This window comes from Megascapheus bottae, chromosome 18 (assembly GCF_031878675.1).
Source record: "Megascapheus bottae isolate mThoBot1 chromosome 18, mThoBot2.hap1, whole genome shotgun sequence".
Taxonomy (NCBI): Eukaryota; Metazoa; Chordata; class Mammalia; order Rodentia; family Geomyidae; genus Megascapheus; species Megascapheus bottae.
In genome coordinates, this window is record NC_143526.1 from 21756186 (window position 1) to 21772354 (window position 16169).

Sequence of the window (16169 nt, forward strand, 5' to 3'; positions counted from 1 at the left end):
GGGGCATCAGAAGAGGTGACAAGAGTGACACGAGGAAATGTCCAGTTCAAAAAGTGCAAAACCTGTGACTTAGTTTTGAAGAAAAAAAAGAAGAAAGAAAAGGCAAAAATGGAGGAAAAGAAAGGCAAGGCAGGGTACTTACAAATTAAAACCACATTTGGCAATTTGTTGCGGGAGGCATATTTACATTTCTATGAAGACTGGGTGGGCAGGAAAAAAAAAAAAAAGATTAGCCTCCTTCTTCAGCCCTTGAACTGTCAGGTCTCATTAGAAGTCTCTTGTTCTTAGGCTTCTAGGGTCAGTTCATTCCCTGTCACTAAATCACAGCCTCTGGTCCCCAGGCATTCCTAAGGAAGCGCTATCATCTGAGAATCTCATAAGGATTCATCCTGATTTTTTTCAATGCTTTTTAATCTGCCACAAAATATGAAATCTGTGGGTTATCTAGAGATAAAACTGTAAGGTACAAATATATGGTGCATGGTGAGAAGACTGCAAGTCCACTTTTTAGGATTCGTCTTCTACTAGGAATCCAACCTATTCAGAGAGGCTACCAGTCGTCTACTCAAAACTCAGAGTAGACATACTAAGGAGACTCAGGTACTTCACAAGTGGGTTAACCATGTTTAGAGAAGGCTGTTCAGACAGCAAAGTGAGCTTTATATAGATACTTAATTGCAGAATAAGCTCCAGGAACACATAGAAAAGAGCACTGAGGCTTTGATACTCAGTAGAAAGTTGGAAGAATTAGAAAATAAACCAAATCAAGAAGAGAGGAAGCGACAGGGCATCCATCAATGAAAGGGGCAAATCTTGCATAGCTTTTTATGAGGGTGACATGTTTTACTAAAGTTAGGAAGATGATATGCATATGAAAGACTCTGAGAAGAGTGATGACACTGTAAAATGCTCATCTTGGAAGTTACAGAAACACGGATGGAGGTAGGGAAAACAGTAGTGAGATCCTGCAATGATCCACTCAGAGATAATGTTCCTACAAGGATGAGTAGTAGAGAGAAATGGAATATAGTATGAAGAGAGACTTGACAGAATGTGATAATAGAGGGAAGAGAACACTGAAAGATGAGTCCAAGGTCTGTATTTTAAATAGCCAACCACATAAAGGAAAATGCCCTCTGCCTTAGTTGGAAATGTGGGGGAGAAGGGAGCAGGCTTGGCAAAGTAGAATCAAGAAATCAGTCTTATGTTTATTGGGGCTTGACTGTTCCTTACATAATTCAGATGTTGCCAATGTAGTATGAAGAGGTACAGCCTTTAAGAAGTGATTAAGTCATGAGAGCTGTGCCTTTGTGGATGGGGCCAGGTATGGTTATAAAGGACCTTGAAGAGCTAGGTACAATGGCTCAAGCCTGTAATCCTAGGTCCTGGGAGGTCATGGTTTGAGGACAGCTTGTGCACTAAAGTTCATGACACAATCTCAATCAATACCTAGGCATGAGGATTAACTCCTGTCATACCAGCAACAAAGGGAAGAACAGGAGGATCACAGTCTAAGCTGACTCAGGCATAGAGAGAGACCCCCATCTTAAAGATAACCGAAGAGGACTAGTGGAGTAGCACAAGTGGTAAAGTTTCTATTTAGCAATTGTGAGGCCCTGAAAAATGCTTGCCGAAAAATGCTTGAGACTTTGCCAGCTTTCCATTCTGCTCTCTACCATATGAGGGTACAGCATTCCTTTTTTTCTTCCAGAGGTGCAATGATAAAACATCCCTCATCTTTTTTTTTTTCCTTCCCCGTTAAGAGATTGAACACAGGGTCTCCAAGTACTCCACTTCATGAACAATGCCCCAACTCTTTCTACTTTATTTTTCAGGTAAGATCCTGCATTTGGGACTGGGACCTCTGTGTTTTGGACCTCAGGCTTTGAGCATCAAGGATTACTGTAACAGCATAAATGGACTAAGACAAACATTAACTCTAAGAGTCCTCCCAGATGGCTAAGTGGAATCACAACAGGTGCAGATTCTTGGAAAAAGGCAGACACAGTAGGGAACCCTGTGGACTTTGCTGTCTGAAGCCATCAGCAGGTCAGGATGAACTCTAAAGGGAATGAGTTTTGATTAAAAAAAAAAAAGCTGAGAAAACAAGGAAAATTCAGCAAAGAGACTATGAAGGAGCCTCTGGTGAGGAAAGAGAAAAATGATAACATCATGACCCACAGGCAAGAGAAGAAGGAAAGTGAGAAAGAAAGTGAGTTCCATGTGGAATGTCGCTGCTGGACAGTACAAGAAGGTGACTGACATTTAGCTGCTTGGGGTGAAATGTGGGACTCAAGCCTACTGAGATAGGATTAAGAGGATTGCAAGGGAGACCAGAAACTTCCAGTAGACACAAAATGTGGGCTAAGTAAGTTTCTTGAAATTTGTTGTAATTCCATAGAAAAAGTAAAAGAAGGCTGATTACAAGCCTGCAATCCTTGGAAGACAGAGATCAAGGGGACTGCAGAAACCAAGCTAGTTTCCCCAGGCATGTGCAATCCCAGTGATGAGAGAAGCACAAAGGCTAGGCTCAGTGGTGGCATCTATCATCTCCAGCAATACTGGGAAGCACACATAGAGGGATCACAGTCCAGGCTAGCCTGAGCGTAAAGCAAGACCCTATCTCAGAAATAACCAATACCAGGGCTGGGATGCAGATCAGAGGCAAAGCACTCACCCAGCAATGTCTTGGGTTCAATTAGCAGTGTCAACAAAAAACAAACAAAACAATGCAAAAAAAGGGCTGGATGTGTAGCTCAAGCTTAGGTTGCCTGCAAGTGATAAAACCCTGCATTCAATCCCCATGATTGTGAATATTAAATTTCATCATCAGGTATTACTTAACAAAATACAGAAAATATAACACATAGGTAAAAACAATGAGTTATTTTATATATTGTTTGTGAAAGCTTGCATTTTACAGCTAAACCACATCATTTTAGACTCACTATATTTTAATAATAAGCAAATGTTGCCAGTAACCACAGCATTGGGCAAACACAGGCACACATCAGTGTCACGCTCAATATACCTTCTATTGAGGCAGGTATTATCCCTGTCACCACTGCTCAGTGTTAGAATGCTATAAACCAGGACCTGATTAAACATGGCCACATTTAAGAGTGGCAATGATGGTAACTATCTGACAAACATGGCTTCCATCAGGAAAGTTATGTATCCCATTCTCCATCACCCTCGGCCATGAATATTAGTTGAGGTTGGAATGAAGGGTGGGGCTGTGTTAGCTGCAAGCATTCTGCTGATCATTTCAACAGCTCAGTGGCTTCACCAGCCAATCCCACGTCACTGTGACCATACTGAGGTCCCCCTGGTATGCCTTGATGCCATGGGTAAAAATCTATGTCTGCAGCGATTTTGCCAATGTTTGCTTTTAGACTTGTGATATATCATATGAAGGCATCACATAAGGAAAAGATTCTTTAGTGCTCTAAAATTATTTTCAAGACAATACTTAATGTAATAATGTGGAATTCTCAGTCTTAACATTTTGAGAGTTGGATCTGTTTTCTCTTGGTTGTGTATAAGCACTTCTGATTTTGTTTTATACAACAACAAATTAAGATAATTAATAACCCAACCATATTTTAAAAGCAGACAATTCATCTAACACCAGAATACACATAACTAAGTCTTAGATCACATTAAAAATTCTATTTATCAATTTTTCATGTTTACCTTGGCTGAGAATGATCTACCTTGAGTTGATCAAATCACAGTGGTGCAGAGTGCAAAAGTAAGTTCAAGGTGTTGCACTCTTTGCTGGCTTGTTCCAAGGCCAGTTTCTCAACCCTCAGTTGATTTGTCATCTATGTTTCATTGTTTGGAATATTTAAATGCAGCAAGATATATGAAGCACACTTTACAAACTGGAACGTCTCACAAATTTTCTTGATGTTACTGAAAAATAAAAACTGATGTCTTCATAAACCATATAGAGTTTGCAAAAAAGAAAGGCTACTTTATATTCCTAAAAACATATACAGAATCATCAAAGTCCTTTTCCCAACACCCCATCTCAGTCTCAATGTGCATTGGGTAGGGAAGGTATTACCCTGTTTTGAGAGAGGAGAAGAAAGAAACACACAAAGAGTAAGAAATACCTAAGGTTTTGCTAGGTGCAAAATGGGATCTGGAAGGCCTACAGTATGCAATACTGTCCCTTCTCTGCTTTCATAGTCGGAAGTATTCTAAAAGCATAGGATTCTGAGTATGAAGTCCTTAGCACTAAGCATGCCCTGGTCACCGCCTGAGACACCGGTTTCCTTAAATAGAAAAAAAATGACACTAATAATAATAATATATAAACTGGGTAGGGGGGGCTCACACCTATAATTCCAGCTACTCAAGAAGCTGAGGTCTGAGGATCATGAAATCTAGCCCGGGCAGGAAATCTACCAAAAAAGCGGACAATGAAGTGATGACTCAAATGGCAGAGTGTACCCTGAGCACGAAAGCTTAGGGACAGTGCTCAGGCCCGAGTTCAAGCCTCAGGCTTGGTGCACACACAAGTGCATGCATCTAACACATACACGAATATAATATAATATCTATAATTTCCTAGAAACAATATTCAGATTTTACACTGAGAGGTCATGTCCTCTACATACATCTTGTCTCCATGGCTGACTCCAGAAATAGGCTCCTGAGGCTTAATTCATTAGTTCAAAGAAGTACAAGTGCCTGCTCTCTTTTCCTGTTGGACACAGACCTATAGCTACTAGTACTAGCTACATATAGCCCGAGATGAAAGCTAACACAGTAGAACACAAAGGCCAGCATGGTTACCCTTAATGATTTCTTTGTGCCTCTGATCCAGCTCTACCTGCAGCCTGACTTCTCAGGGAGAGAAGCCAAAAACCTTCCTTTTTCTTGTTTTTTTTCTAAGCCATTTTGAGTTGGCCTTCCTGTCCCTTCAAAGTGAAAAGGTTCAAGACTGATACAATCTCTTCTCAGGTTTGTTGCACTGAATAAGTTATTGTATGTGACAGCTCTCTGCACTCTGCAAACAAAGCCTTTTGTAAACAATAAAAGCAGAGTAAAAGTACAATATATAATATCAGCTTATTTAGGGGTTCCAAAATAATTAATTAAAGTATAAAATTGGAACTGCCTTTAATTCTTTATGACTTGATTATAATACAGCAAAAAAGAAGTGATTCTTGAACAACAGCTGCTGCAATGTCTGGGGGTTTTCAGGAACAATGTTCTGCAATGTGACATGCTACAGAAGGTAGAGTTAGGGATTGAAAAGCAACCAAACAAAGAATAAATATGAGATGAGCACAATCTTAGGCCACAATACCATGAGGCCATGCAGAGGCATGTATCTTAAAAGGAAGGAGCAAAGCTGGGCATCTGGCTCATGCCTATAATCCTACCAACATAGGAGGCAGAGATTTGAGGATCATGGTTTGAAGCCACACAAGGCAGGGAAGTCCTTGAGACTCTCATCTCCAACTAAGCACCACCACCACCAACAACAACAAAAAAACCCTGTCAGAAATGGAGCTATGGCTCAAGTGGCAGAGTTAGTCTTGAGCAAAAAATCTCAAGGGCAGTTCAAGACCTAGTATGAGCATTAAAAACAAAACAAGACTTAAAAAAATAAAAAGAAGTCTGTTCACAATTTCATTTATTGAAGTACTCAAGCAAAAAAAGGGATAAAATGGACAAGAAAGCAGCAATTTATGAATTTCACTACACAGGTGTTATTTCTTTAAAGACAGTGATGGTGGAGGAGATTATGTTATGCAGACGTTTCAGATAAAGCACGAGTCAGGGCATTTCAGAGGGGAGGATACTCACTCTAGGAGGCAGTGTCACCTGCCCAGTTCTCACAGTGAAGTGTAAGTCTTTTACTCTACCATCATGTCTCTCCTGCCTATCCTGTCTCATCCTTGCTTCCCCCAGTGCTTTTCTTTACTTTCACGTGAAAGAATGCGTCCCTCAAGTGAAGGAAAGCCGTTTGTTGATGATGCTGGCATTTAGAATAAGTTGGATATCTTAGTTATTTCTCTAAAATGATCTCCTATTCCTTCTCTTCCTCTCCCTTTCTTTCCCCCTTCTCCTCCTCCTGCCGCTGCTTAGATTGCTCAGTTTACTTTTTATTTACTATTAAAACTAATATTTTTTTAAAAATTATTTTCTTTAGATAACTATATAAAGGAGTTGGAATTCAATGGAGCAGTTTATGAATACAGTGCTTCTTGATCAGTGTAACCCCTTTTAATATTCTCACCCAACCCCTTCCCTCACTTTTCTTTTCTTTTTTTTTTTTTTTTTTTTTTTTTTTGCCAGTCTTGGGCTTGAGCTCAGGGCCTGAGCACTGTCCTTGGATTTTCTCAAGGCTAGAGCTCTACCACTTGAGCCTCAGCACCACTTCCGGCTTTTTTCTATGTATGTGGTACTGAGGAATCGAACCTGGGTCTTCATGCATGCTAGGCAAGCACTTTAACCACTAGGCCAAACTCCCGGCCCATCCCTCACTTTTCTTAAATGTTTTAATTTTTTTTGAATTGATGCCTAGAAAACTATTGTATATAGGTCTAGGGAAGTACTGCCAAGTAGTCTCAAAGATGAAGCCTCTAAAAATGAAATCAGTGAAACAAATCAAGGAAGTTGTTTTGTAGGAAGCGTACACATCATAGGGATTTTCCAGTTTATACGCACCTACACTCAGGAGCTAAAAATAATTAATGTAAGGTCAGCCTACTGAATCTCTGGTGCCACACAAATGTGATTAAAAACATCTGCAAGAATCTAAAAGTTTGAAACATTTAATAGTGGGAGGAGAGGGATCATGGAATCAAATGAAAGGTATTTGTTTCACTTTGACCAGAAAAACCCTAAAAATACCAGTTTTTCTTAATTACTAGAAATTCATAAATCATAGGTCAATAACTCCCTAGTTCAAAAGTAGAGAGGAAACAGCTATAAGAAATGGGTAGAACTTGGGGTTGTTTTGTTAAAAAGAATCTGCCTGGACAGCAATAGCCTATGGGTAAAAACTGCCAGCCTCCACAGCCAGGTAGTAGACTAGTCCTTTATCTGCTCTGTTCATCTCAAATTGTGAATGGGTAGCTCTGGAGAAGACGGGAAAGAGACAAGCACAATGTAGTCCAGGCATATCCCTGGCCAGAAAGGAGTCTACAGGAGCCCTGGACATTGGTGAGAAAGAGGCACCAGGCCAGAAAGAATATATTACACATGACTGTCTCATTTAAAAAAATTCTGCTCAGTGCTGGCCCTCTGCCCAGGGATGTGGAATGAAGAGCTCTTGCTATTTTCCTTCAATATAGACAGTTAGAGCCCCCCCTCCCACCTCCACCCTGCTTCTCTTTTTTTGCAAGTCTCACATCTCATGATAGTAACAGCTTTTACGGACTTGTCTGGGAACCTCAGCTTCAACATGACATTGTTTCCTTGGGAAAATGAGTAGAGAATTCTAAGTCATCTGCTTACTAATGAATTTTCCAAACATAATCCATTTACACATTGAACTCTATCTTTGTTATCGCTGTGGGTGTTCTGAGGAGCATGCACTTTTAGGAATTTGGGCCAGAGAAGTCTGCTGCTGTCCTGCAACTTCTGTTACCTCAGAGAAATGACCAGGTTTTTCCTTCGAAGTCTTATCTCTATCTGTGAATCCACTGGCAGCTACTGGAACTGGAAGGTGTTTAGCTGGATGATCTCTACACTTCCTCTTCTGAATGGCTAGCAACAAGGCTCACTTTACTTCTTGCTAGATGCTGAGATGGCAGGTAGAAACAAACAAAACTGAAGGTGCTGAGTATCTGGGGCAAATAATACACACAGACAGACGTTATAGGATGTTCTCAGATCAAGCAGGAAGGAGACATAGCACAGTCTGCTAATCTGGCCATTAAAGGCATTTAAATTGATTTTTTTTCTAGAAGAAAAATTATGATGATAATCTTCAGAGTTTGGGATTTTTTTTTTAGCTGGTCCTGGGGCTTGAACTCACGGACTGAGCACTGTCCTTGGGCTTTCTCAAGCCTAGAACTCTACCACTTGAGCCACAGCACCGTTTCCAGCTTTTTTTCTATGTATATGGTACCAAGGAATTAAACTCAGGTCTTCATGTATGCTAGGCAAGCACTCTACCACTAGGCCAAATTCCTGGCCAGAGTTTTGGATTTTATAAGCTAATTAATATTTATTATTTCACTTGATTAGGAAAACTTGGGAAGTCTTGACTGGTCCATTTACCTCTACTTAATAAGACAGAGGATCAACGTGCAAAAGCAAATGATATGTCTGAGGTGCTTCAGTGAGTGAGAAAAAAAGACAATGATTAAAACCTGGTCTTAATTCTAATACTTACTTAATTCTAACACTATTTCCTCTTGTTCTACACCTCATTATGTTATTTCTAAGTAAATCTATGAGATAAATGACCTCCAAGGAGAGATTACAAGTGCACCCAAAAGGATATATTACGAGGGGAAAAAAATCCCACATAGGATTAGAGGGTTCAGATATATCCTACCCTAACTCATCTATTTACCCTATCCTCCTTGAATTCAGCAAAAGGCAAGTACCCTTGGGGGACAGCTCATTTACAATAGTGTTGGTGAAACATCTGGGAGATTTTTACTATTTAGTGAAGAAGCCAGACACCAGTAGCTCATGCCACTGGTAATCCTAAGCTACCTAGGCAAACCTGGGCAGAAAAGTCCATGGATTCCATTTCCAAAATAACCGCAAAAGGCCAGGCTGGAGATGTGGCTCCGGTGGCAGAACACCAGCCAAGCAAGACCAAGGCCCCAAGTTAAAACTTTGTACTAGCTTAAACAAAAGGAAAAAGAACCCCAAACCTTAGGCTATTGTAAAATGTATGCAAAGGATACTACATCATTAAAAAATGATCTCACATGAGAGATATTTATTTTTGTCTTGTGCATCATAGTCTAGAATAACTAAATAATAAAGAATAATACCTTCATCCTCCTACCATATTTTAACTAAGATCACCTACTGGCTAGTCTATAAAAGAGCAGATGGAGATAGACTGCTAAAGTCTCTATCCATGTCTAGAAAAAGCTACCAATCCACAAGCACTGTTGTTCTAATTTGTTCCTGAGCTACCTGCTGACCATATTCTGATTCTGGGCCTTGACACAGTTGCCCAGGGAAAGGAAAGAGAAGTCAGGTGACAGGCATGATGATGATCCTAACATAAACAATATTCTGACTTTACTGAGACAAGTTTTTGATTTAAATGTTGTCTTGTGTCAGGACCTAAAAGCAATCCTTCAGTTAGAGGCTGCTACAGAAAGGACTCAGCCCAGTGAGACTGGGGTTTGTTAAACTTGATGACTATTTTACCAGTTAGCCACAACTCAGATAAAGATAACCCAAATGTCTAGATGGCATTGATGGAGTCTTCCTGTTAAGAGGGAAAGGAAAGCTTAGTTCCTAGAAATTTCATATTATCATTAATGCCCTCACACTGAGACCCATTGGTACAGAGCTTGACTGTCTCTTAAATCTGAAAATTTTAATTAGCATGATGTTGGTTACCAAACTGGAAAAACAAAAAGACTACATATCTCAGACAAAAAATAAATATTAAAAACACCTAAATATAAATATTTGTCTAATTTTGAGAAATGCAACACTAATACCATCCACAGCTTTTTATTACTATGGAAAACACAAATTTGAGGACACAGTTTTCTACCATGCAACTATGATTTACAACTAAAAGGTATTTCTTTCCTAGGCACTTGTGAAATACAAAATCATCAATAGAAAAATGGGCACAAGCTCATAATCCATAAAAGAACAGGGTCTTAGTCAAAATAAACACACATGGACTTCAGTAATTAAGTATGACGCATATAGAGATACAGATTAGATCAGGTACAGAGGTTATCTTTGGAGAAGGGGTAGTGGACAGCTTATACTTTGTGTATACTTGGATTAATTTTTTGTACAATGAACATGTATAATTTTGAAAACTGGTTATTAAGAACTAAGTTTAGAACACTGGAAAAGTGAAATATTAAAAATAATCTTTCTTCAATACTTAAGAACTTTTCCTTAAGCTCTCAGTCACCAGTAGCAATATTCTGGAAATACAGTCACAAAAGAGAATTTTCAAAGTTATGAAAAAAATCTAGAAAATTAACCCAATACTTAAATAAGAAAGCAGGTTCTTTTCTTGAATGTACTAATTTATATTTGCATTTAAGTTCCTTTATGAAAGTGAAGACTCTATCCTCAGAGTACAAACTAGTACACAAATTGTTACTTGCTCTGAAAATGTAAGGCTCAAAGCATTTTCTTAAAGTTCTATTTACTTTCCCTAGAATAATATAATTGTACCCCTCAAGTGGCTCCCCCTCAGCAGTCATGGGGTTTGAACTTGGGACCTGAGCATTGTCTCTCAGCTCTTCAGCTCAAGGCAAGTACTCCACCACTTTGAGCCAGAGAGCCACTTCTAGTTTTCTGATGGTCAGTTGGACATGAGTCTCCTGGGCTTTTGTGACTGGGCTGGCTTTGAACCTGTATCCTCAGATCTCAGGCCCCTGAGTGGCTAGGATTACAGACATGAGCTACCAGCACCTGCCCTCTTCCCATAAGAGCTTTTAACACAATTTTAAAATGTTTCAGTAAAGCTCTTTTATAGTCCTTCTTCAGCTACATTTTCACTTGATTCTTCTGACAGGAGCTGTGTGAGCAAGGATTCTGAGATAATGTGATAACTACCTTGAGTTGGAGGAGGACTAAAGCCCACAGAGGTTGAGGTGTACACAGCTGAGGAATATAACAGCCAAGTCAGAAATAAGCCAGCCTATGGTAGTTAATCACTTGAGACTAATTTTTATTAAATCTTAATATTCACATAAACTAGAAGTTTTTCTTTTTAAATGCCAACAGTAGCCTGACTTAAAAGAAGTGCTTGATTTACTAGTTAAACATTGTCTTTTGTGAAGATCTCTAGGCAAACCTGCTTAGACACTGTTACAGTAAGGCCCTGGCCCTTTGTGGCTGGGTCTGGCTGCAGAAACCTGACAGCTATTTTACCTTCAGCTATAACTCAGACAAAGTATAAGGCAGGGAATCAGAACAACTTAATATGTTTGTTGTTTTCAGCAGCACTCGTGCTACATGACTACATGTCCCCTACTCTTTACTCTTCTCATGTGTGTGTGTGTGTGTGTGTGTGTGTGTGTGTGTGTGTGTGTGTGTGTGTGTGTGTGTGTGGCAGGAGGAGGGGGAAGATGGTGGTGGTACTGGGGTTTGAACCTAGAGCTACTTGCTCAATAAGCAGGGTCTCTGCCACTTGAGGCAGTAAGCTGTTCTTTGCTTTACTTATTTTTAAAATTTGCATCTCACCCCGTACTTCACATCATGATCCTCCTCTACTTATTTCCTTCTTCACAGCTGGAACTACAGTAACATACTACCATACCTGGCTTATTTATTAACATGGGAATCTTGATAACTAGTTTCTTTTTGTATGAGCTGGCCTCAGCCCAGGTCTTCCAATCTCTGTCTTTTGAGTAGCTGTTACAAGCATGAGCCAGTGGTCATGTACTATCCATTATATTTATCAAAGGATCACAGACCTGGGACAGCCTAAGTTCTGAAGTAAGAAAGGGAAATCTATCATTTTGGACCTTGCTTCTGAACAGTAGGGAAGATCTGAGAGAACCATGGATGCAGATGCAAAATGGAATCATTTAGGACATGTGGAGACTATCTGGACTACACATTTATGTCATCAAGAAATCCTTACACAGCCTTAATCTGCCAGACTCCAAGCTCCTTGAAAATTAAAGCACTTTCTTATTTTCTTCTGTTTCCTAAATGCCTAAAAGAGCTCCTAACAAAGAGTTAGCACTCAGCAAATTATGTAACTTGTGATAGTCAGAAGAGAGGAGAGAGGTGGTCTCTGGAGACTGGGATGAGTGTCTATCTACAACCCAGACACACTGAAATAGTAGCTATATATGGATGCTGAAACATCCCAGATAGATACTGCCCTATGGTTATTGACATAACTTCAAGAAATAAACAGAAATTAGTAATTTTAAACTTCCTGGAAACTCCAGCCAGAGCTTTACTTTTGAAAAAAAAAGTCTCTACAAAAAGATGAGTTTGAAAAAATATGTATACACAGATGGGATGGAATATAACTGAGTAGGATAAAAAATTACTTTATGGTCCTCACATTTCTCAGGAAAAAAAGGGTATCAATTGAGGGAGGGAGTAACTAAAGGTAAAACTCTCAAAAAGACACCCCAGCTCCAGACTAGCAATAGGTTAAAAACTGAGGCAGCATGAGGTTTAAGATTTCTTATGAGAAACTCTAGTAAGAAAAATACAGTGACTCATTTCATAATAATGCCTTTTCTTCCCAAAGTACACACCATGGTTCCCACATCCCTACAACATGGACACTCTGAAGAACTATTGCAACATGAAGAATCCCCTGTGTCACTGTCCCTGAATGGACAGAGAGTCAATGGTGGGGCAGGTTGGTGTCGGGGGAGGGATAAACAGACCTCTCCCGCTGTGTGGTGGGGACAGGAGTCAGGCTGCACTCTCTCTGTCTTTCAAGGAGGATATCTTCTTTCTCCTTTGTGTTATTTGATCTGGGACAGTGGTTCTTTTGTGCAACCACCTTTAAGCATTGGGGAGCTAAGTACAGTTGGCTTTCCTTGTCTACAGGCTGAAAGGTTGGTTCACTTGGCAGAACAGTTTTGACTAGAAGCTTGCTTCCCCCCAAAATGTCACTTCAGATAACACTGATAATCCAAATCTGAGGGGGAAGAGAAGTTAAATGAAAAGGAATCGGTGTCCCTTTGGGCTATAGCACCCATAAGGTACCAAGATTGATGCTCAGGCTCACTCCTCCGTTACCTCTGTGGGCTTATAAGAGTTGCATGAACAATTATAAGAAAACAACTGAAGTTTATTGCCAGTATGGCTACTCAAGGAGCCAAGTTCCCAGGCCTTGCCCATTTAGACATTCCTTGAGAATCGTGTCCAGCAGAAAATGGGATGGATCGTGCCCTTTGGAAAATAGCAATATAAATGGATAAAAGAATACCAGGCTTGAAGAATCTCAGGGGAACCTGATGTCACTGACTTTCAGAGTCTCTGGGGCAGAGGGCAGTGCTGGGAGGGAGGGACTGCTTATTGATCCTTAAATAGCAGAGACAGTGGGACTCCATAGAGTTTATGTATCAATGAGCTTAAAGCTCTGAGACAATTCTGGTGTCTCATTTTACTTGACCTGGATATTTCACAGCTTCTAGTGAGAAGCCTGAAGATGTGGAAGACTCCAGGCCTCAAGAGGAAGGAAGATGCTCAGGACAAGAGGTGGAGCAGATGGGTAAACAGAGCTTGTCTCTGGTAATGGTTCTGTAGAATAGAATATTTACTCTCTCTCTTGACTTGTGGTTTGAGGAAAGTTTATATAGGTCAGAGATGGACAAAAGGGGTCATTGAAGACCAAGACTGAACATAACCAAAAAGAATCACTTAAAACAGTGAGAGAGCTTCATAACATAAATGACATTTTTCTTATGCACGAACAGGAATAACTGATTGTGTTATCACTAGAAATCAGAACATTGTAAAGATAAGGAAACTGAGTTCCTTCATACAAAAGACTCATATTTCTCAGAATGAAAATTCTCAATAGCTAAGAAGTCCCCTAAATTAAAGGATTTGTATAACAACAGCTACAGAAAACTTACATCTGTATAAATACTAGGGCCCCTAAGGGGGATAAAATTTCATTTGTATTGAGATGTTTTAATTCTCCCTTAATAATTTAAGATATTAAGTATTATTATTACACATCAGATATGAGATCTAATTACCCTGTATCCCATATGAGAGCAATAATACCTTCTGGTTCAGTTAATTATTGTTTTCTTAAACCATCAATTTCTTCCTTAGTCTGAAAACCAGTTAAGCAACATGATAATAAAATCATATGCCAATAGCATTACCACTTTAGTATTTATTAATTTAAGATAATTCAACATCCTGAGAATAATTTCAAAAAATAAACATCCACTAATTTTTACCAAATTGGCTTCATTTATTTCCTTCAACATACGTACATTTAATGAATGGCAAAGAGGAAATACAAGGGTTCACACTAGCTATTCCAAAGATAACCTCCTGCTCAAAAGAAAGGAATTTTAAATAAATGTAAATAGGAATTCTTTACCTTTTCCATTTCCTGGGCCTTTATTCTCTCTTAAAGCCCCTGAAAAGTTCTTCTTATATATTTAAAATGTGATAATCTAGTTTTGGACTATGTAGGCCAAACTTCAAATATCACATGGTTTTAAAAATAATCAGTGATAATCTAATATTCTCATGTTATTTTAAAAGTATAATAATCATGCTATACTTCGTGCTGGGTTAATGTCTGATGGATTTAAATTTTCTCTGTGTTAAAAGTTTTAAGTTGTATGTCCAAAATAAAAAAAAAATGTTTGAGCAGAGTATAGTTAAATAGGTTGAGTTGTGACGACAGCAACACACACACACACACACACACACACACACACGAAGGGGATTGTGCAGTACACATGTAAGCGTAAAAAACCCTGCTGTAAGCGACAACATCGTGAGTTAAATTTTCAGTATTTATTTGTCTAAGTAGAGAACTCCACTGAAACAGAAACAGGCCCTGATGTAACTAGGACTTAGCATGAGAAAAGAGAGAGGAGGAATGAACTCTGTCAGCTCTGGAATAATACACTGGGGAGAAGTACTGGTTCTCATGAAAACACTGGTGATTCACCATGGAATAAAATTCAGAAGCCACTGACCCCAATGAAAACCTCCAGTGAAAACATGCAGATTTTTCTTCATTTCACTGAAATATTATCATAAGCAACATCAAGGCTTTTGTGATATATTTGTTACTTTCTCAGTTAAAATTGATAGTGAAAAGATACTGTTCAAGCTACATACTCAAAGAGTTCTACAGGAAAAAGGAAATTAAAAAAAAAAAACCCTCAACACATACATTAATGTCACCACACATTGTCTCTTAATCATGCATTCAGTGCTCAACAGAGGAATGACACCAAAGGACACTATATATATATATTTTTTTTTCTTTTGGTAAATTTCTTTTTACAGTCACTTAGCATTTTAGCAGACTTATTTGTTTACATAATTTTTTCATACGTACCAATTCTTGATTCTGATTTGCTGAGATGTCACAACTGAGAGCAAGCTGTCTGACACAGACTATAAATCTGTAGGGGAATACTTGGAGATCTGTACAAAATAAAGAAAATCAAGTTAACGAAGCCATCAAAAAACCCGTAGAAACTATGAACACTGAAATTGCTCCCAGTTTGTATATCAAATGCATGTCTCTTTTCCCTCTTCTTTCCAAGGTTTCCATCTGAAGTGCAGGGAAAGCTGAGGAGGATGCAAATTGTTCTACCTGAACCCTGCCTGGACAATAATACTACATAAAGCCCACAGGCAAGGCCTTTGTAAGCTTTCCCTGTGTCCATATTCAGTTTTCTGTTAGGCATACAAATTTAGGAAGTAGTATCAGTATTGTCTAGTGAGTATACAGACTTTTAAGAGAAAGAACATGATATACAAATTTAAAAAATGTAACTCATCCATGTTTTTTCTAGTTGTTAAAAACATCTTCCCTGTCAGCCGATCTTAAAAGAAGCGCTATACACTAGACCAGGGTAATCTTCCAAGCTGAACAGGGTATGAACACTGCAGCTGTTCTTCAGAATTCTACTACGGGATGGCTAAACATACAACTGGAGGAATGACACAGCTATACCATGTCTAAGTAACCTGTTACTGCCACTTCTCATAGAAAAGCCACTGACTTCCTGTGGGGAATGATGAGTGACTCATGCAACAGAACTCTCTCACAGTCCATGTATGAAACAAAATGGTAATATCCTCTGGATCATTCTTTTGTTTACTTATCCATCCATCCATCCATCCACCCACCCCACCCACCCATCCATCCATCCAGCTACCCATCCTTCCATCTGCTAAGCCCTGGGGCAATGTCTGATGTGATATAACACTGATAATATTAGTATCTATCCTGGATGAGGGGGTAGGGTACTCTCTTCCTTTATTGATATTTGCTATCTTGA

The 16169-nt window shown here is 39.2% G+C and overlaps 1 protein-coding gene across 1 annotated transcript in view; it reads right to left on the minus strand.

The window, feature by feature from the left end:
• Nucleotides 1–16169, minus strand: part of Slx4ip (SLX4 interacting protein) — a 136661-nt gene that overhangs the window by 5176 nt on the left and 115316 nt on the right. The window contains 1 exon segment of the mRNA XM_090351990.1: nucleotides 15218–15306. Coding sequence (XP_090208116.1) covers nucleotides 15218–15306 — 89 coding nt within the window.